This window comes from Myxocyprinus asiaticus, chromosome 25 (assembly GCF_019703515.2).
Source record: "Myxocyprinus asiaticus isolate MX2 ecotype Aquarium Trade chromosome 25, UBuf_Myxa_2, whole genome shotgun sequence".
In the NCBI taxonomy this organism is placed as follows: Eukaryota; Metazoa; Chordata; class Actinopteri; order Cypriniformes; family Catostomidae; genus Myxocyprinus; species Myxocyprinus asiaticus.
The window spans coordinates 19,083,441-19,106,937 of NC_059368.1; the positions used below are offsets into that span (position 1 = coordinate 19,083,441).

The following is a 23,497-nucleotide window of genomic DNA, read 5'->3' on the forward strand; positions in this document are numbered from 1 at the left end:
CCTGAAGGTACCACATTCACCTGTACAAACAATAGTATGCATGTATATACACCATGGGTCCTCTCAGTCATCATAATGCTCAGGAAGGAGACGCATTCTGTCTCCTAGAGATGAATGTAGTTTGGTGCGAAAAGTGCAGATCAATCCTAGATCAACAGCAAAGGACCTTGTGAATGTGCTGGAGGAAACAGATAGACAAGTATCTATATCCACAGTAAAATTAGTCCTATATCGACATAACCTGAAAGGCTGCTCAGCAAGGAAGAAGCCACTGCTTCAAAACCGCCATAAAAAAGCCAGACTACAGTGTGCAAGTGCACATGGGGACAAAGATCTTACTTTTTAGAGAAATGTCCACTGGTCTGATGAAACAAATTTTGAACTGTTTGGCCATAATGACCATTGTTATGTTTGGAGGAAAAAAGTGAGGCTTGCAAGCCGAAGAACACCATCCCAACCGTGAAGCATGGGGGTGTCAGCATCTTGTTGTGGGAATGCTTTACTGCAGGAGGGACTGGTGCACTTCACAAAATAGGTAGCATCATGAAGAAGGAAAATTATGTGGATATATTGAAGCAACATCTCAGGACATCAGCCAGGAAGTTAAAGCTCAGATGCAAATGGGTCTGTCAAATGAACAGTGACTCCAAGCATACCTCCAAAGTTGTGGCAAAATGGCTTAAGGACAACAAAGTCATGGTATCGGAGTGGCTATCACAAAGTCCTTACCTAAATCTGATAGAAAATTTGTGGGCAGAACTGAAAAAGTTTGTACGAGCAAGGAGGCCTACAAACCTGACTCAGTTACACCAGTTCTGTCTGGAGGAATGGGCCAAAATTCCAGCAACTTATTGTGAGAAGCTTGTGGAAGGCTACCCAAAATGTTCGACCCAAGTTAAACAATTTAAAGGCAATGCTACCAAATACTAACAAAGTGTATGTAAACTGACCCACTGGGAATGTGTTGAAAGAAATAAAATCTGAAATAAACCATTCTATCTACTATTATTCTGACATTTCACATTGTTAAAATAGTGATCATAGCTGACCTAAGACAGGGAATGTTTTCTGTGATTAAACGTCAGGAATTGTGAAAAACTGAGTTTAAATGTATTTGGCTAAGGTGGATGTAAACTTCTGACTTCAACTGTATATATTTATATTTATAAAAAAATAATATTAAATATTTAAATGTAAAATTGACCAAAACTAAAGCTGACCAAAAAGAGAGACATATTTTAAGCATTTAGAAAGATTTTGATATTTAAAACATAATTTTTCATGTTATTCATAAGTTTTTAAAGCTTTAAAAGGAAATAATATACCCCTATTTTAATATTTGATTTACATATTTGAAGTTAAATATGTAAAAATGACTTCTTACGGTGTATGAAGCACACATACACCTTAAGAAATATGACAGTTTATATGACAGTTAATCGTGAAGGCCTTAAAACAGACAATTAATCATCATAATCGCAATTATTTGTTTGACAATTAAAATTTCATAATCTGGACAGCCCTTATGTCACCTGTAATTTGTGAGCTTTGAATCATAAAATAAAATTTGTAATTTTCTGTCAGGCTATGTAAACAATTATTGCACAGGGATAGAATTACATAATTTTTGTTAATAAATATTTCCAGTGTCCTCATTTTGTCCACTTTAGTCTTCGTTCACTGAACCCCATGTACCTTACCGTATTTTATTAATATAATAACACATTATTATTGTTTTTGCTATTATAAATATTTGAATATTTTGCCATATATATTTTATAATATAATTTATATATTTCTGTTCTAAATTCTAAATTTTTTTTATTTATTTTTTTTATTAACAATTTTTATTGATTCCAGTCACAGATTAAATAAACATAACAGAAAATACGGAATCAAATTATATGAACTTAAAACCCTTCCCTCCGAACATTCCCACCCCTCCCACCCGACACAAACGTGCACCTCAGTGGTCTGATAAATGAATAATGACACATAAATAAACAATAAATTAACAAAGTATTTAGGAAAAAAAAACAAAAACAAAAAAACATTAAGAATGCACACATACGTTTAACATCGTCTATCTCCCTCCACTATCTCCAAAAGCCCTCCAAAAAGTCAAAATAACTGCCCCATTTTTTATTAAATAAACCCATGTTGTCCAGCCTTCTATATATCATCCCTTCAAATGCCGCCACCCTGCCCAACTCCGTGCACCACTCCCGAAACGAGGGCGCTCCAGCCAATGTCCATACCCTAAAGAGGACCTGTTTTCCAAACATAACACCAGCCAGGACCCGATTATTTATGTACCCATCCCCTATATTAATAACCATCCCATCGCCTAGAATACAGAGTCTGGGGCAAAATGAAATTTGAGTGCCCCATACATCAGACATAAAACTCTGAACCCTCAACCATAATTTTTGGATCTTAACACACCACCAAAAATCATGGGTTGTGTCCCCGTCTTCTGAATGGCATCGCCAGCAGGTGGGTGTGTCTTTGAGACCAAGACAATACAATCTAGAGGGGGTCCAATAGAATCAATGTAAAATCTTAAATTGCATCAGACACACCCTTGCATCTCTAGATGTAGACTTGACATTTTTTAGAATCCTAGCCCATACTCCCTCCTCTAATACCAAGTTTAATTTTTCTCCCTTAATCTTTTGAGAGAAGTTGAAGCTCCGTCCCCCAAACTCTGAATTAGTTTGGGGGGGGGGTATGCTACTCCCAAAAATAGTACAGAGCAGGTGGCACAGCTGTAAATACCTAAAGAACTGAGATCTGGGAATCCTAAAATTTTGAACAATATTTTCAAAGGATCTGAACACCCCTCTCTCATATAGGTCACCGAGCATATTAACCTCCCTCACAATCCACTCTGTCCAGCAGAAAGGGGACTTATTAATACATAATTTTGGGTTCAGCCATATGCTCGTGGCAACATTTAAATAAATGGCCGAATTAAACACTCTGGACACCTTTGTCCATACTGCTTGCAAATGCGAGATAATGGGGTGTAACTTCTGGTTAGTTTAATAGAAAGGCTTTGCAATGGCATAATGGGGCAAGAACTTCCTGTTCAATACAAAACCAGGGATGGGCTCTCTCAGGTGGAAGTGACCAATGAGCCAAATATCTGAGACCGAATGCATAATAATAAAACAAAATCTTGGGTAGGCCTAGCCCACCTTTGTCAATCGGTCTATATAACTTATTGAAATGTAATCTGGGATGCTTACCATTCCAAATGAAGGACTTCGCTATGCTATCAAATTGCTTGAAATAAGAGAGGGGGACATCTACAGGGAGAGATTGTAGCAGGTAATATAAATAACCTTCCCAATCATAGATACATTTAATGAAGCCCACCTGCCCACATCACTCAAAAACCTTTTTATTAAGGGGTCAAAATTAACTCTAACTAAATCACACACATTTGCTGGGAATAAAATGCCCAAATACTTAATGCCCTGCTTGGGCCACTAGAAAGGTGCCCGGCTGAAAAGCCGTTACTGGGCAATACGCTGTTAGAGCCAAAGCTTCGGATTTAGACCAGTTGACTCTGAATCCTGAGAACTTAGAAAATGAATTTATAATTCTGTATATTTTATAATAAAAAAATATAATCTGCGTAAAGCAAAAGCTTATGCGCCATACCTCCCGCCACCACCCCTGGAAAATCAGCTTCCTTTCTTATCGCGGCTGCTAATGGTTACAGGGCAAGACAGAACAATAATGGGGAAAGAGGGCAACCCTGCCGGGTGCCCCTATCCAGAGTAAAATAATCTGAAATTAATTCATTTACTTAATGGGTTAGCCAGAATTTTAGACAATATTTTAACTTCTTGCTGGATCAGGGAAATTGGACAATCGCTTGGATCTTTGTCATTTTTAAGAATCAGACTGATCCGGGCTTGTGTTATGGTTGGCAGAAGCTTTCCATTCTTTAATGATTCCGTATAAACTTCTAACAAAAGTGGAGCCAGTTCTGTAGCATAAGATCTAAAAAATTCAGCGGCAAAGCTGAGTTTGCCTGTAGGCAAGGCCTTAATTATCTCGTCAAGCTCCTCCAAGGTTATCTCAGAATCAAGAGAATTTTTTTGCTCAGTCGCCGGTTTAGGGAGTTCTAATGGTTCCACGAAGTTTTTAGTATCTTCATCAGTAGACGAAGACGTAGAACTATAGAGATCAAGATATAATTCTTTAAAAGCATTATTAATATCAATTGCCAAGGTAAATATTTCACCACTGGCAGATTTCACTGAGGGAATGGTAGAAAAAGACTCTCTCTGCTTTATATATCTAGCCAAAAGCTTCCCTGCTTTGTCCCCTGACTCAAAGTATGATTGTCTTGCCCTGAATAGCCAAAACTCCACCTTCCATGACAAAATAGTATTATATCTGTATTTCAATAGGGAAAATTCTCTGAGGCTATCAGACGACATTCGGCGCTTCATCTCTGCCTCAGCACTTTTACTATTCCCTTCCAGCTCCACAAGTTCTTGTGCTTTGGATTTTTTGGTGAATGAGGCATACTGTATGATCCGAACACTAGGAGCCGCCTTTAGTGCCTCACCCACAGAGGATACTGAGGACCAGCTGGTCTCCATATAAACATTGATTTCGGCCTTTAACATTGTTGGAATTCAGGATTTTGCAAAAGGGATATATTAAAGCGCCAACTATATGATTTATTTTTCTCCGTATGTGGCAACATCTCTAAACTCACCAGGGCGTGATCTAAGATGTTTCAACAACAGATGAAATGAGGGATTTAGATATATAAAAACAAAAATCTATTCTAGACTAAATCTTATGGACTTATGTAAAAAATTAGAGTCCCTACCAGATGGGTTCAAAAGTCTCCAAATATCTGTAAGACCAAGATTTTTACACATCCTGTGAAGCGTCAGTGTTGCTCTAGGGGGCTTACACACTTTTGCTTCACTATGATCAATGACTGGGTCCATCAGAAGATTAAAGTCTCAAAACAATCTTTGCCCCTGAATTTCTGCTAAAACAATAACTCTTCCTAATTTATCTTTAATCTGTTTGAGACATTTGAATTGTAGATGCTTACTTATCAATGTAATGACTCCCATGCTCTCACTTGAGCCAGCACTAAAGAAAACATTTCGACCTCATATCTTCCCAAATTTTTCTGCTTCCTGCGTGGAAGGATGCGTTTCTTGAAGAAACACTATATCATAATTTCTTACGTTTAAGAAGAGAAATAACCTTTTTATGGATTGCCCTAACTCATTCACATTCCACGTGGAGAGAGACAATCCACTCATTAACATTTGACATTTTGACATATTAGAAAAAATAGATTGTGTCAAAAATAAAATGATAAAGACCACATTCCAACATTAGGGCAACAATCAAACCCCAAACGAACCAAAACAAACAGAAAAAGAAAACCATGTGCATTAACCCCACGCACGACAGTGCCAACTGGCGTCCATGCCTCTAAACTCCAACAGTCCATGTACGCCTACGAGAGCCCCCGTGACAACTTTGCTGTCTGATTGCTCAAGTTCGGTGTTTCTATAAAAATTTTGTGAGACAGAATTACACAACAGATTATAATCTATAAAACAAACTCCAGCCAATAGGTGGAATAAACACAAAGAATGTGTAGATTCATCCACATAACTGTCCCGAAGGTGTGTTCCTCCACAAAAAAAACTCCAGCCGCTAGCGGAACCAGGACAAAAAAAAAAAGGCTGTTTAGTTTCTTTGGACGGTCAGAATGTTCAGTGAGCTGGCCCATTCGACTGCTACATGAGTGCAACATTTGACCCAATCACTCCAATGTCCTGCAAGAAATACTCCACAAAACAACTCCAACCAATAGGAGGCATAAGCACAAAGAATGTGCAGATTCATCCACAATACTGTCCCGAAGGATTGATACTACACAAAACAAACTCCAGCCACGAGGCGGAACAGCATAAAAAGAAACCAAAAAGGCGCTCAATTTCCTCGGATGGTCAAGTGAATGTTCAGTGATTACCACAAAATAACTTACTCAGTCCATTGACTTTATGAAGGACATAGCTTGCTGGGGACATGTAAATATTTTACGGCCATCCTTAGTATCTATTCTCAATTTGGCCGAGAACATCAGTGCAAAAGCGACCTTCCGTTGATGTAAGAGTTTCTTGCATTCCTTGAATCAATCACTTATCTCTCTTGTCGAATTCGTAAAATCTGGAAACAAGAAAATGCTGTGGTTCTTCCAAGAAAGCCTTCCTTTACTCCTCGCCTTGCGTAATGAGATCTTTATCGGATGATCTTAGAAATGTGGCCAGGATTGATCGGGGCCTGTCTCCCTCAGCAGATCGCCGAGCCAGAACCCTGTGAGCTCATTTGATTTCCAGCTTATGGCCTGTTATGTCGAGCAGACTCTGAAAGAGCCTGTCCAAGAATTTCACCATATCCCGACCTCCTTCGTCCTCAGGAATTCCAACTATTCGGACGTTATTACACCGGTTACAGTTCTCCAAGTCCTCCAACTTTTCCCAGATGCGCTCCAAATCCACCTTGGTCACTAGTGGATTAGCAGCTAATTCAATATTTATGATTTTTTTTAAGGTGGGCCTGTATCAAAAATATTTGCTATTACGCAAACATGCAAATGATGCAAACATTGTGATCAGACAATTGTGTAATGATTAAAAACAGGCCTTATTTATGGATATTTCTGAAAGCATAAATTTAGAAATCTGAATCAATATTACAAAGACTTCTCTCTTTTATATCTTTTACTTTTCCATAGTTAACAACCTTACGGGGCTCCATTTTGGAGGACTCTGTGCCCTCCACCTCAAAGCATGGCTTAGCTCGAGGCCTGCCTCTGAAAGAGGTGCTAGAATATCTTGTCCCTGAACTCAATGCTCACTGCCTCCGACTTGCCCTCAATACACCCAAGGTCACAGAGCAGCTGATGAAACTGGACGAGCAGGGGGTATGGCTATCTTGCATTACTTCACAATTGAATAATGATATGGCATTATACATGTATAATAGAATGTTCCTGTTGTTTGTGGGTTTTTGGCCTTTCTTTCTACCTGTTGTGCAGCTCAGTTTCCAGCTGAAGGTGGGAGTCATGTACTGCAAGGCTGGGCAGAGCAGCGAGGAGGAGATGTACAATAATGAGGCAGCAGGTTCCTCCCTGGAGGAGTTTCTGCAGTTGCTGGGAGAAAGGGTGCGCCTTAAGGGTTTTTCTAAGTACCGTGCACAACTGGACACTAAAAGTGAGTCTTTATGTCTTGAAGGTTCATTTAATTGGTACAGAGACCAGAAATGGGCTTTTAACACAAGAAATTGGTAACCCAGGTTCATTCTAGATCTTGTGTTAACATCCTGGGTTATCTTGTTCCTTGTTTCACACTGTTCATACTTTACCCCAGGTTAGTAATTAATCCTGGGTGTTTGAATTTAGAAATCTCACTTTGTGCATATGTAAATTCTGGGTTAACATTCTTATTTGCATATTACTTTTTAGTTTCTTATTTGTTGTTTGTTATCATTAGCACTGCATTGTGTCACATTTTACACCTTTGGCAATGCTATTTGGTGTTAGTACAATAAAAGCAGAGCTAACCTTGCTATGGAACAGTAAGCACTTTTTCACCATTGGTCCGAACTGTCCTAAGCACGGTGAGTAATGCCTTCAGGAGCATTTCCACTTGAGCACGGTTCGGTACGGTATGATTGCAAGACAATCCCAACCCGGATTTCTCAGCATGGTTGGGTAACTGTGCTCCACTGTGCTAATAGACTCCCGACTGGCTCATTCAGTCCATTCTTATCCTGATTTCGCTGCACAACAGTGGGGAAAAAAACCCCGTAACTGTATCAGTAAGTCTGGATCAGTACCGAACAACACGGTTCTGCAACAAGAAAAGGAAACCCCAAGAATTAGGGTTTAGTGTTGTGTAAAAAACACTTGAGAGGAATGGAATGATTGAAACCACTTTAAACCACTAAAAAAACTTTTTTAAAGTGGCAAAATGATTAGTCAGTCTCTGGTCTCCTGTCATATCGGGCTAGTATGCTCTGGGCTAGTTAATTAATTATAACAGAATTGTACTAAAATAAGCTTGAAGCTCATTTTAAACATGTCCCTCCAATGTAAACATTTTATCGACAGTCAGAGATCATGATTGGAATGGATCTAAACACAAGACCAACAATCATCTCCTGTTTTGTCCCTTGGATTGATTTGATTTGAACCACAGTGACCTTATTTTAGACCCAGTCATGCACAGAATGCCTGGCAGCCCTGCTCTACCTCTCCTCTGTGACCATGAGGAATATTGTCTCTGATCACAAGCCTGCTTTTAATTTCATTCATCAGTCTTGACATTTCCCCCTTTGAGTCCCCCTCCACTGCAAGTGCAGCCAAGTAGGGGTGGTGGATGTGTCAGAAAGCTTTGATCTCAGCTTGACAGAATGGGGCATGGTTTTGGAGTCTGGTGGCATAAAGAGATTAGGAAACTGGGATTGAGTAGATGAAGTTTGTGCTGCCATGTCTTAGAGGCCATGGCCCAGAGTGACAATTGCAGTATCCTGTTTTTGAACCGTGATTGTCCTTTAAAAAGTATTGGGCCCTTTTTATTTATTGTTTAGGATTTTGAGCCTTTATTCATAGGACCATATAGACTGACAATAAGAGAAACTGACAAGAGGTGGAACATGATCAGAACATGACCAAGGCCGGAATCAAACCCAGGTCCTTTTGAGCCAACAGCTGTTATACATGTCAGGGGGCCTGTAGCTTTGACAAGAAGAGAATCCTTTAAAAATGGATCAGCCAAGTGTTGCTCTAACAAGTCAAGGAGTCTTAAATGCATGAGGTTATATGAGCAACCAAAGATTTAGAGAACTGTTTGTTCCTTTCAGACAATACTGAAAGCCTTGTTTCTTCAACAAAAGAGGCAGGTGGTCATATAAAAGTGTTTAACTATTGCAGGGGAAGAAACCTTTGTGATCTTTTTTCTTGCAGCGGATTCTACTGGAACCCACTCTTTGTACACAACTTTTAAAGACTATGAGATCATGTTCCATGTGTCGACAATGCTCCCCTACACACCCAATAACAAACAGCAGGTAAGCTACTCAAAGGCACTGCAATAATTTGTCCTTTTTTACTTTCATTGCCAACCTATAACATATATTAACTAACCCACAATGTTTGTGCTCCATAGCTGCTAAGGAAAAGACACATTGGAAACGACATAGTTACAATAGTGTTTCAAGAGCCCGGTGCAAAACCCTTTAGCCCCAAGAACATCCGTTCACACTTTCAACACGTCTTTGTGGTTGTACGAGCACACAATCCATGCTCTGAAAACACCTGCTACAGGTGAGTGGCTTAAACCTTGGCTATGTGCTACCAAGTAGAGTACTTGGAAGTGTTCCATTATCAATTTTACACAAACATGTAAAAAAGTAGGCCTCGTTTTTAATTTTGTGATTGGTTATGGCATCATTTTTGGCAGTACATTGCGGTCCGATTAATCAGACAGCATTTTGCGTTAACACTATACATGAAGACTTTGAGGGGAAGTAACAGCTCTCAATACTCCGGACAGGATTAGGGGACGTTCATACAGGACATGTTATTCCTTTCAAACAGCTAGACAGAGTGCAACTTAAAGGGATAGTTCACCCAAAAATGAAAATTCTTTCTTCATTTACTTACCCTCATGATATCCCAGGTGTGAAGACTTTCTTTCTTCAGCAGAACACATTTGAAGAAAATAAGAAAAATATCTTCACTCAGTAGGTCTTTAAAATGCAAGTGGATGGTGATCAGACCTTTTGAAGCTCCAAAAAGAACAGACAGTCAGCATAAACATCATCCATACGATTCCAGCTGTTAAAATAATGTCTTCTAAAGCAATACAATTGCTTTTGGTGTGAAAAATATCAATATTTAAGTACTTTTTAATTACAGTATATGCCATCGCTTCCAGTCAGCAGCAATATACGCATTCACAAGAGCACTGAGTTTATGTGGTCTCTTGCGTGATAAATTCGCATGGCATGTTACGGACGTAATCTCATGTTCTTTTCTCGGTTGAGACATTCAGGATAAGCACACAAACGCACCATTCTGAGTAAAGAAACAGATACAAATACAGACCTAAACCAAAACCAATGAAGCTTATGTACAGTGTTCCTCCTACTCAGTTGCAAATAGCGCTGTTCTTCTGGTGTGTCACACGTGCTTCAGTTCGCGCATTTCTCACATGCCATTGATTACAGTACGTCACGCATACCACTGCTGACCGGAAGCGATTGTTTATAGTGAAAAAGTACTTAAATATTGATCTTTTTCACACCAAAAGCGATCGTATCACTTTAGAAGACATTAAATTAAACTCTGGAGTATGGATGACTGTCTGATCTTTTTGGAGCTTCAAAAGTCTGATCACCACTTACACGATGACCTACTGAGCTAAGATATTTATCTATATTCAGATATACGGTCTTCAAATGTGATCAGCAGAAGAAAGAAAGTCATACACACCTGGGATATCATGAGGGTTAGTAAATGATGAGAGAATTTTAATTTTTGTGTCTTAATAGCTGTTTTTCTAGTGCTTTTTGGGACATGTTCTTTTAAAGGACTACTGACACGGCATCTTAAAAACGTGATGCTCATATTGTGAGATGCTAATACAAAACAGCAAGACATGATGCAGTGGCAAAAGACGTCCAACATGGAACAATAAAAAAATTGTGCAGATGGAAGCCCTGAGTGCTTGAGTACTTGATTTTTTGAGTACTTAAATAGTCAAAATTACCAAAATGCACATCCCATCTTAGAAGCTACAGAGATGGCAGCCCACCAAAGCCATGCATTTATGAATTAATTGCACATGAACAATACGCATTACAATACTAGTCTTGCATTTTTGTGGAGGTTTTTTTTTTCTTTTTTCTTTTTGGAGAAATGAGGTTTGCCACTCATTTTCTCCCTCCCTGTGGAAGGTTGTGAGCTTGCTTGATCTCCTCTGGGCAGCTTATTACTCTGGTCGTACTGCGAGAGCACTCCTACTAACCACTTCAAATGAGCTAGGCCTGCTTAATTTCCTTCACACGTGCTGTGGGCTGTTTAAGATATGTTGATTGTTGCATTGTGTGCAGTCCGATAGCAAAAGTCCCACGGTGAGTCATGCAAAAGAACATATCTGCTTGTTTGTTGCCAGTTCTGCTCAGATATGTAGTTGATCATTGATGTGACTTCATTGTGGCTTACTACTTTAATTTTTCTCTTGCATGCTCACCCTCTCTTTCTCTGTTTTGCCTCAGTGAAACTAATAAAGGTTTTAATTGCTGGTGGGCCTCATTGAAAGCCATCTTAATTATATTCGGTTGGGAGCCTCATCACCATTCAGAAAGTACAGAAGTTATAAAGGCCTGTCCTGAAACCAAGCTCTCTAGAACAATAAGCTAAATAGAACACAAAGCAAACTTGCCAACTGCTTTCTCTCGAGAGGGGCTTGAGGGGGACCTGGCGCTTGCGCTCTACAACCCTGCTCCTCCTTTCCTGACAGACTCCCTCCCATAGCCTCTTCAATCACGACACTGAATTCCTCCTTGATATTCTGTTTTTTAGTTTAAAATTTTCTTCAGCTGTGGCCACTCTTGTTGTTTTAACCTGTTTGGATTGTTTAGACTGGAATTGGGATGGAGGTCAGGAAGTGGATCAGGTGGGTCCAGTGGGTTTTTATTTTGGTTGTGTCGCATGGGTGCTTATTAAAATGAAAGTGAAGCACAGGTGTGCAGTGTTATTAACAGTGTTTATGGTGAGTTAATCATTTACACACCCTCCTGTTGTTTTATTGGCTGCTGTTAGATGAACTGAAGTAGCAAACACTGTTCACCGGTACCCTCTTTTTTTGGCAGACAGCCTCTCAGTGACTAGTGAAATGCATTTTGTGTGAAGGTAGAAGATATTGTAGAGAGAAGATTTTTTTTTTTTTTTTAACAGACTATATATATATATATATATATATATATATATATATTTTATAATTGATTGTATTGCGTTGTCCTCTCTAGGTGCATGTAATAACAAACATATAGTCAGATTTGCAAACAAATGGCTCTTACGAGCCAATTCTTTTAATGAATCGGTTGAATCAGTCGAACAAATATCTTATATCAGAGAAATAAGAAATCATTCACCGAAAAATGACAATTCTCTCATCATTTACTCACCCTCATGCCTTCCAAGATGTGTGACTTTCTTTCTTCTGCTGAACACAAACGAAGATTTTTAGAAGAATATTTCAGCTCTGTAGGTCCTCACAATGCAAGTGAATGGTGACCAAGATTTTGAAGCTCAAAAAAGCACATAGGAGGCATAAAAGTAATTCATAAGACTCCAGTTGTTAAATCTATAACTTCAGAAGTGATATGATAGGTGTGGTGAAAAACAGATCAATATTTATGTCCCTTTTTACTATAAATTCTCCTCCCAGACCAGTAGGTGGTGATATGCACAAAGAATGAGAATAAAAAAAAAAGAATGTGAAAGGAAAGTGGAGATGGATAGTAAAAAAGGGCTTAAATATTGATCTGTTTCTCAACCACACATATCAAAACTCTCTCTTTTTCAGGACACTGTATTTTAAAGATAATTTTGTAAAAATCCAAATAACTTAACAGATCTTTATTGTAAAGGGTTTAAACAATGTTTTCCATGCTTGTTCAATGAACCATAAACAATTATTGAACATGCACCTGTGGAACGGTCGTTAAGACACTAACAGCTTACAGACGGTGGGCAATTAAGGTCACAGTTATAAAAACTTAGGACACTAAAGAGACCTTTCTACTGACTCTGGAAAAACACCAAAAGAAAGATGCCCTGGGTCCCTGCTCATCTGCGTGAACGTGCTTTAGGCATGCTGCATGGAGGCATGAGGACTGCAGATGTGGCCAGGGCAATAAATTGCAATATCCGTACTGTGAGACGCCTAAGACAGCGCTACAGGGAGACAGGAAGGATAGCTGTCTTCGCAGTGGCAGACCACGTTTAACAACACCTGCACAGTATCGGTACATCCGAATGTCACACCTGTGGGACAGGTACAGGATGGCAACCACAATGGCCTGAGTTACACCAGGAACACATAATCCCTCCATCAGGGCTCAGACTGTCCGCAATAGGCTGAGAGAGGCTGGATTGAGGGCTTGTAGGCCTGTTGTAAGGCAGGTCTTTACCAGACATCACTGACAACAATGTCGCCTATGGGCACAAACCCACCTTCGCTGGACCAGACAGGACTGGCAAAAAGTGCTCTTCACTGAGTTGTGGTTTTGTCTCACCAGGGGTGATGGTCAGACTTGTGTTTATCGTCGAAGGAATGAGCATTACACTGAGGCCTGTACGCTGGAGCGGGATCGATTTGGAGGTGGAGGGTCCGTCATGGTCTGGGGCGGTGTGTCGCATCATCATCGGACTGAGCTTGTTGTCATTGCAGGCAATCTCAACACTGTGCATTACAGGGAAGACAACCTCCTCCCTCATGTGGTACCCTTCCTGCAGGCTCATCCTGACATGACCCTCCAGCATGACAATGCCACCAGCCATACTGCTCGTTCTGTGTGTGATTTCCTGCAAGACAGGAATGTCAGTGTTCTGCCATGGCCAGCGAAGAGCCCGGATCTCAATCCCATTGAGCACGTCTGGGACCTGGTGGATCGGAGGGTGAGGGCTAGGGCCATTCCCCCCAGAAATGTCTGGCAACTTGCAAGTGTCTTGGTGGAAGAGTGGGGTAACATCTCACAGCAAGAACTGGCAAATCTGGTGCAGTTCATGAGGGGAGATGCACTGCAGTACTTAATGCAGCTGGTGGCCACACCAGATACTTACCCCCCATCCCCCTTTGTTCAGGGACACATTATTCCATTTCTGTTAGTCACATGTCTGTGAAACTTGTTCAGTTTATGTCTTCATTGTTGAATCTCTTTATGTTTATACAAATATTCACACATGTTATGTTTGCTGAAAATAAAAGCAGTTGAAAGTGAAAGGATGTTTCTTTTTTGCTGAGTTTATATCTTCTGAAGACATGGATTTTACCACTGGAGTCATATGGAATAATTTTATACTCTCCTTATGTGTTTTTTGTAGCTACAAAGTTCTTGTCTCCATCCACTTAAATTGTAAGGACCCACAGAGCTGAGATATTCTTCTAAAAATCTTTGTTTGTGTTTAGCAGAAGAAAGAAAGTCACAGCTGGGATGGCATGAGGGTGAGTAAATGGAGAGAGAATTTTTATTTTTGGGTGAATTATCCCTTTAAATCAGAGAATCAGAGATTGAATTAACATCTTAATCACTACTGACTTAATGATTATATGACAATGTGTAGTTAAAGATAAACATTCCCAAAAGAGTTTTGTTGTAATAAAATTAGAAATCTGTAGAGAAACAGGGCTGAAGAAATTAACATGCCACAAAGAAGTTTTTCCTATAAACATGTTAGCAGTGTGTGAGAACTCTGGTTTGTGCATGTAATACGTGTACACCTGTAAATTTCTGAGTGGGTCAGGGTGTTATTTGCTTGTATGGAGGTTCTTTGGTTCCTTTGCTGTGGGTAGCGGATGCTGCTCCACCAACCCACACGCTGTGTATTTATACTTCAGATATATAATCCAGTTTGCCTCTCCACCTAAGCCAAAGGGGTCGGGCTGCAACTATAAAAGCAACCCGCTCGTTGTTAGTCACTGAATCACTGTTCAATGCCCAGAAGTGGATTAAGTTTGGATAGAAAATGCACTGTTATACTGGCCTTTGAAAAAGGTTGATGATGGTTATTCTCTACACTCTCATACAGTATGATTTCATTTTTTTGTCTGCCATTTGTGAAGCACCAGTAATTGTAGGTGTTCTTACTGATTTGTGCTGAAAAAAAAAAGAGAGAAAGAGTTAGCTTGTTTCAAAAAATATAATAGAAAGGGGAGAGATTTAAAGAGATACAACAGAGACAAAAAGTGTTATGATATTACCATGTTTTGTTTAAACATATTACATGATAATGCCATGGTTTTGGACATGTACCATGGTAATACCATCCTGTTCTTTGAAGTACAGTCTGAATGTCAAGTAAATTAATATGGTTCTCATTCATTAATATGGTACAGTGTATATCAAAGCCATGGTATCATGATGTTTGGGACATGTATCGTAGTATTTACAATACAACGACTTCAGAGTACCATTTAAATACCATGGTTTATGAATATGTTAATCTTTCATTTCCATGTTATATATCAAAGTACCAAAGTACCACCACAGTACTTTTTTTAAGGGAGGAAAAGAGAAAACAATGGAATCACTGGCAAGAGTGAAAAAATAAAACATTTGAGAAATTTGCTGTCTTCTGCCTGTTTCCATTCAAATGGCCTTTTATCGATACAAATGGTGTGCGTGATGATGTCATGCCTAAAAAAAAAACACTGTCGCATAAGTTTTGGTTTATCGCAAAAGAAATCTGCCCTTAAGCCGTTTCCATACAGAAATGTGAGTTTATCGCTAATTGTGTACCTTTCGCCACCCAGATGTCCCTAATGTTTTCTCCTCTGAAGTTTTGGTAAAATGGGAAGAGTATTGAGACAATTTATTGAAATTAGCAGCTTACTGTCATTTTAGTTTCACAAATAAATGCAATCAGAAGATGAGGAATTGCAATCAAAAGGGAGCTGTTGCCCTTCTGATAGGAATGTAATATTGGTCTTGATTTTGCACCTATCACAGGTTGCCACCGGTTCTGACCCGAAATTGAATTGTCATGGCCTTGTTCAAGCTGGCAACCTGCACCAAGTAGTGGGGGAAATTTTCGGTCTTAGTATAAGGACCATCCATCGATGTGTATATGCTGTGTGCACAGCTATTAAAGAAAAATTGATGCGGTGTAATATCATGATACGTTCTTGATATTCAATAGGCTATTTTGAACAATCATCTAATCTAAAGCATTGCCATCACAACTGCATTATGTCTTGCATATTTGTCCAGCATCTTTTAACAACCAAATGAACTTGATTGTCATCTAAAATAAATTTTAGCATCATAATGCAATTTACATTTTCTGAAGAAACTCAGCAAATGTGATCCGAGGTAAAGAGGGTTAGATTTAAAATGTTCAAAAGCTCGTTTTCTGAAAGTAAACTCAGCATTGGACAAATAGTTCTGATAGTTTATAGTCTTGAAAAAAGTGTAGAACATTCTGAGAATGTCGTTCAGCCGACTTTTTTCATCTACAGAAAAGGATAAGGCTAATTTAAGTTTGTGTAAAGAAAAAGGCATATATACAGTACTGTGCAAAAGTCTTAGGCACATAAGATGCTTCACAAAAACATTTGTCTTAAGATGGTTATTTATATTTTCAGTTTTAGTGTGTCAATAGGAAATATACATTTTAGACTCCCAAACATTTCTTTTGCAAATAGAATAGAATAGAAGAACAGGGAGCCCTGCAACAGATGGCATGGTCCCCACAAAGGCCCCCACTGAATATTGAGTCAGTCTGTGATTACAAGAAGAGACAGAAGCAATTGAGACAGCCAAAATAAATAGAAGAACTGTGGCAAATTCTCCAAGAAGCTTGATACATCCTATCTGCCAACTACCAAGAAAAACTGTTTCCAGGTGTACCTAGGAGAATTGGGGCTGTTTTAAAGGCAAAGGTGGCCACACCAAATATTGATTTAGATTTTTTTATATTTACTGGACTTTGTATGACATTAATTGATAAATGAAAACTATTTATGGCATTATTTTTAAAGACATCCTCACTATGCAACATTTTTCCCAAGTGCCTAAAACTTTTGCACAGTACTGTAGGTCTAAAAATATTTTATTTTCGTTTGGTAATTAATTATTTTATTTAATGTTTTATTCATTTGGTAGGCTAATTTATTTAATTTAATACAGGGAATTTTGCCGGCATTTTTTAAAAAGCTGAACAATAATTTAATAGAATTGGGCTATATGTTAGTGTTCCAAAAAAGCACACTGATGCTTTTCTCCTAGTATTTTGTATTTCTTTTTCTTTTTATCCCCTTTTCTCCCCAATTTGGAATGCCCAATTCCCACTACTTAGGTCCTCGTGGTGGCGAGGTTACTCGCCTCAATCCGGGTGGTGGAGAACAAGTCTCGGTTGCCTCCGCTTCTGAGACTGTCAGTCCACAGATCTTATCACGTGGCTCGCTGTGCATGACACCGTGGATACTCCGCACGTGGAGGCTCATGCTATTCTCTGCGATCCACGCACAACTTACCACGTGCCCCATTGAGAGCGAGAACCACTAATCATGACCACGAGGAGGTTTCCCCATGTGACTCTACCCTCCCTAGCAACCGGGCCAATTTGGTTGCTTAGGAGAGCTGGCTGGAGTCACTACACACACCCTGGATTCGAACTTGCGACTCCAGGGGTGGTAGTCATCGTCAATACTTGCTGAGCTACCCAGGCCCCCTGTGTATTTATTTTTAATTTAAAACATCTTTGTGCACAGAAATTATATGTTTTTTTATATTATGGGCTAATTCCATGACTGCTGTCTATTATTTTTAATGGTGTGGAAAAGCAACTTTAGTAAATAAACGGATGGATACCGCGATTAAATTAATCACAAACAGTGGCCATTCATTTGTTCTCCGTGCACTTGTCGATGTGCATGATAAGAGTTTTTGTGTTGGCACTCCTGGAAGTGTCATGTTTGCAGCATCGAATCTGTGCAGGTATGCCTTTAAGATCAATCCATAATCACGTACAATAAATTGGTTTTCAAGGATGTATACCTTGTTGTCATGATTGACACAGGCAAACGATTGGGGTAAATTCGGTCATGTGACACTACATTTTTGCGTCAATGCCAATTTTCTTGACAAAAAGTGTTTCCAGTCCAGTTTTTCGTGACATTTGAAGTATTGACACATAATTTATGCGCTAGAGTTAAACAGAAAAATATTATATCGACACTTGTGAAATTTTAGTGATAATTTGCATTTCCATCAGCTTTATTTTGATGCACTAAAACGTTTTTCACAAAAAATCCTTGGATGGAAATGTAGTTACAGTTAAATGAAAACCATTACACACAGACAGCTGCAGTTTCCTTTGGCAGTATCTCTCTGCTGTTTTATACTTCTGGCCCCCACTTTTTCCTATGTTTTCTCAGTCTTTCCTTTCTTCCTCCTGTATCATTGTAAGAACGGGGTAGTGGCTCACTTCAGTCCAGCCTCATTACTGCTATGCCTGGATAGTTACTTAGGAGTCCCAGCATACCAGACAGAACAGCAAGCTTTAGATGTCCATTCCAGAGGCTTAATGAAAGAGAAAAAATCAGGGGAGAGGTAAAGAATGCTGGTTTTCGGAGATAGAATGCACAATTTTTAGTATTTTGTAGTTGATCACATATGTGTTTTTATGCATTGCAAACGTATACATTTGAATGCCTGTGATGTATGAACATTGTTGTCGAATTTTGGTAATGTTTATCTAGATGACTAACTTGATGAGATTGTGTTGAAATTGTGAGAATGACTTGTGATTGTCTTCATGGAAGTATCAATTAGAATGGGTTGAAAACTGAGTAATATTTCATATTGAATGCCAGTTGCACTACTACAGTACTATATTATAGTAGTTACATAATAGCTTTTTATGTAAAGAAAATTTTAATGTAAAATCTAAATATATTTTCTCTAGCACATTTTTATTGTGGTGGGGATGGTAAAATCTGAACTTCCAACCTGATGGGACTAATAGAAAAGTTCTTATTGTTGAGCCCTGGCATATATGAGGGTATGTCCAATATTACTACTACTGTGGAACAAGAAGTCAACGACATAATAGTTTTTTATGTCTTTTTGATAATTTCCTCACATTCCCATTTCAGAAAGTATTTGATGCCCCCACTGCCACATTTCACACTTTCTTTTGCTTGCAACCAAATCTCTAAAAACTGCTGAGAGGATCAGCTCTATTAAGTTCATCATTTCCACAGCAGTTACACTGTCTTTGGAATAAATTTGGTTCATGCATAAACATGAGACCCTTTAGGGAAATTTGAGGATGGTTTAGCAATTATCTGCATCTGCTTGTGCATGTGATGAGCAATTTGTACTTTTGGAGTCTCATTGTTTGAAACCTTTCCCTTTACAGTGTTGCAGTGGCACGCTCACGAGATGTACCTGCTTTTGGACCAACTATTCCTGAGGAAGCAACATTCCCAAAGTCCACCATCTTTCGAGATTTCTTGCTGGCCAAGGTCATTAATGCCGAAAATGCAGCCCACAAGTCGGACAAATTCCGCGCCATGGCCACTCGGACAAGGCAGGAGTACTTGCGGGACCTGGCTGAACGCCACGTTACGAGCACACCTATCGATCCCTCTGGCAAATTTCCTTTTATTTCTCTGGCCCACAAGCGAAAAGAGAAGACACGGCCATATCTTGGTGCAGAACTGCGCAGTCCGGGGGCCATCACCTGGCCTGTTTACGCAGAGGACCACGGGGCTGGAGGAGAACTGGAAGGCCTACTGGCCATTTCCAATGACTTCCTTGTGCTTGTGGACCCAGAGGCCAAGGCTGTAGTCTTCAACTGCACTGTCCGAGACGTTATTGGTTGGACTATGGGAAGCCCTGCTTCCATGAAGATCTACTACGAGCGTGGAGAGAGCATCTCACTGCGCTCCATCAACAACAACACAGAAGACTTCCGTGAGGTTGTCAAACGTTTGGAGGTGAGTTTTGTGTTTGGAGGTGTTGGGACTGACTGAATCAAGGCTTTCCTGACATATATGGAGACGTTTAAAGGGATAGTTCAACCAGAAATGGAAATTACAATTACTTATGCACCCTCATGCTGTTCCTTCGTGAAACACCAAAGGAGATGTTATGGAAAAAAGATGCAATGAAAGTGAATGGTGATTCAGACAAACATTCTGCCTAACATCTGCTTTTTTGTTTTGTGTTTCATTTTCTGCAAACAACCCTTAATAATTATGCCAGATTTTATGGATTGTCAGATGGATGGTTGGATAGTCAAAGTTTATTTTTTCATTGTTATTAAAATAAGTGTAAATTCAGTCAAACACACAGCATGGGGACGTTTCAACTTGTCTCTTGGTACTTAATCATTTTCAGATTGTGCCCAAGTGCGATTACAACCAGCTAGCTTTCAGACAAGCTCAAAGTTCTGTTGTTGTAAAGGCTTAACTTTGTTGTATATGCTTCATGGTATGAATTAATGGGATGTATTAGAAGAGCCTTTGCATAATGGTGCAGTGGCTTAAATGTACTTCTGATTTGGCCCCATACCCATTATGTCACTTTCCAAGAGCTGGAGCTGTTGCCATGGTAACTAGTACTCAGTGAACTGATTGTTCATGTTCTCTATCACAGTTATGAAACATGTTAGCAGAGCCTTCTATATACTTTCAAAATGAATAGCCTTGATCTAGGTTTATGTTGTAGGGTACAATAGCTTGTGATATGCTTTTTAAATCCACTCTGCCCATTTTTGACTAGATCTTGTATCTCTAATAAAGCATGTCTGTATTTGTGGTCTGTTAAAGCTGATGTGTGTAATTTTTTTCTATGTTAAAATTATTTTTGTATCCCAGCTTAATATCTAATAAAATGCAAGTAATAATATGTTAGTAAGCTATTTGTAGGTTGACATTACCTAAAAGTGTAATAACACTGTGAATTTGTGATGCTTTCAAAACCTTACTCTGTTTGAGTGGCCCATCCAGCCCAACACAGCAACGTTGGCTCTACCAGTGGTGTGAGCTTGGGGGTGGGACTATCTGTTTGTACAACCAATGGAAGACGGTGGGAGTTTTTTGTCATTTTCTTTTAAACCGATCATTATTTTTAACAATTATTTTGTTTGTTGACGTTAGGGGTGCAGAAATTACACACTTCAGCTTCAAAGTGCTAAGTTGCATAAAAATGCTTTAGAATCCAGAGATGTTGTGTGTCAAACAAGTCATTAGTCTCTTGTCCCTCTCCCCTCTGTCAGCATCTTACTAAAGGCTGTGAAACCAGTGAGATGACCTTGCGGAGGAATGGACTGGGCCAGCTTGGTTTTCATGTTAACTACGAGGGCATTGTGGCAGAGGTGGAGCCATACGGTTACGCCTGGCAGGCAGGGCTGAGGCAAGGCAGTCGATTGGTTGAGATATGCAAGGTGGCTGTGGCAACACTTTCACACGAACAGATGATAGACCTGCTCCGCACCTCAGTGACTGTGAAAGTTGTGATCATACCACCCCACGAGGACACCACACCTCGGAGGTATGCTGTGTACTTCTGTGATCCTTGATGTTGGTCCTTTATCCTCTCGAATATAGTCATAGGACCAAGAAAATTCATTTAAAGGGATAGTTCACCCAAAAATGAAAGTTCTCTCATTATTTACTCACCCTCATGATATCCCAGGTGTATATTACTTTCTTTCTTCACCAGAAAACATTTGAAGAAAAACAGAAAAATATCTTAGCTCAGTAGGTCCTTAAAATGCAAGTGAATGGAGATTTCTCATTTGAAGCTCCAAATATCACAGATATTTTTCTATTTTTCTTCAAATGTGTTCTGGTGAAGAGAGAAAGTCATACACACCTGGGATATCATGAGGGTGAATGAATAATGAGAGAATTTTCATTTTTGGGTGAACTATCCCTTTAAATAAACTCATTAGTGACATGGATATGACAAATCATAATTGTCATAATTGCGATTTATTTTGATTAATAAAATGTACATTAAAATACTTAGCCTAGTATTTCTGCTAGCCATATACTTTATGTAGGCTAGACATCCAAAACAAGCTGAGAACTGTATTCCTGCATTACTGTATTGCTGTTTCATACGGTACATTAGTAAATCAAGATGTTGCCTAAACAATCAACTTTACATTGGCCCTTTCAACAGCATGAGAAACAAAACTGTTGGTCAAATTTTGCAAAAATTATATACAAAGCGAGCAGCAATGTCCGTGACTGGTTAATGCTCCACCACTACAAACATTTGCATTTTGACGCAACATTAGTAGACCTAAATGGAATGCTGTGATTGACATTTTATTTAATTGATTAACTGTGCAGCCCTACATCAGTGTTAAAGGTAGAGCCCGACCGATATGGGATTTTTAAGACCGATACCGATTTTAGAGAGGGAAAATTCACAGATTACTTATATGGTGGCCGATATAGATAATTTTTGAGCTAGAATGTAAACAGACCTTTTCTATGTGGATTGTTCACCGATTTTGCACCGATATGACTATGCAAAGGTACTCAGAAGGCTGCTTAAACAAATATTTTTATCAAAGAATATTTGACATTATTATTATACATTGTCAATAAATTCTAGAAATGAACACTGAGAAAATAAAGAATAAATAAAAATAAAATAAATAGCTTAATAAACATCAGTATTACTGTTTAGTATCAGTCAAATGCTGACTATATTAATACTAGTTAAACAATAACAACTTCTTGTTGCTTTACTGAAAAACCTTCTGGACAGGCACATCATTGTGACCTGTATGTACTGTACTGCCATACAAAGATTTCAGTGCACATCAGTGGTCTGTTTCAACTTTTTATACTGCCTAAAAATCCAAAAACTACATGGCAAGTAATCTTTCTTTTCCATTTCCTGCCAAGACAACAATGAGATGCAAATAGTTTCATCTCCAAGATCTTATGGGCAGTGTGGATAACTCTTATTCTTGGCCTCTGTGTCATTGTTGACCGCTAACCGCAAGACTCCTCTTCTGGCAGGGGCTGTTCAGAGCTGCACCGTATGCCTGTGGTGGAATACAAGGGTAGCAATGAGAGCGGCTCATTTGAGTACAAGTTCCCTTTCCGGAGCAATAACAACAAATGGCAGCGAACCTCGTCCAGTCCACAGCAGTCCCTCACCGCCTCGCCCCAGAGTCACAGCGGAACACCGAACCGGGCCGTCAGCCTAGGGGCCAGCATGGGCAAAACCCTCTCTGCTGAGCGGTCTGAGAGAGCTGCTCAAATCCCCCGCAGCGTTTCTAGTGATGGCCGGCCACTGGATTGCAAAAGGTATTTATGTTGGATGCCTTTATGTTGTGGAGTTGTGGTGTGAAATCTTTAAATGGATAGTTCACCCAAAAAAGAAAATTCGGTCATAATTTACTCACCCTTATGATGTTGTTCCAAACCCATGTGGCATACTTTTGAGGATCACAAAAGGAGTAATTTTAAAGAATGTACCATTCGTTTTTTTTTTTACAGACTAAAAATAATGGGGACTAGAGCTTCAAGGATCAAAAATGGCACAAAAGCAACATAAAAGTAGTCCACACGACTCTGAAATATATATTCCAAGTCTTCCAGAGATATACAGTAGCTTTGTGTGAGCAACAGACTGAATTGTGAAATTTAAGTTATTCACTAAAAAACTT

The 23,497-nt window shown here is 39.2% G+C and overlaps 1 protein-coding gene across 4 annotated transcripts in view; it reads left to right on the plus strand.

The window, feature by feature from the left end:
* LOC127416457 (signal-induced proliferation-associated 1-like protein 1) overlaps window positions 1-23,497 on the plus strand; it is a 140,346-nt gene that overhangs the window by 91,040 nt on the left and 25,809 nt on the right. For all 4 annotated transcript variants that reach the window (XM_051655833.1, XM_051655835.1, XM_051655836.1 and 1 more), the window contains exons 4-10: window positions 6,797-6,985; window positions 7,100-7,274; window positions 9,029-9,132; window positions 9,231-9,388; window positions 19,217-19,796; window positions 21,080-21,354; window positions 22,845-23,135. In XM_051655833.1, the coding sequence (XP_051511793.1) occupies window positions 6,797-6,985; window positions 7,100-7,274; window positions 9,029-9,132; window positions 9,231-9,388; window positions 19,217-19,796; window positions 21,080-21,354; window positions 22,845-23,135 (1,772 nt within the window). The remainder of the gene's footprint in view (window positions 1-6,796; window positions 6,986-7,099; window positions 7,275-9,028; window positions 9,133-9,230; window positions 9,389-19,216; window positions 19,797-21,079; window positions 21,355-22,844; window positions 23,136-23,497) is intronic.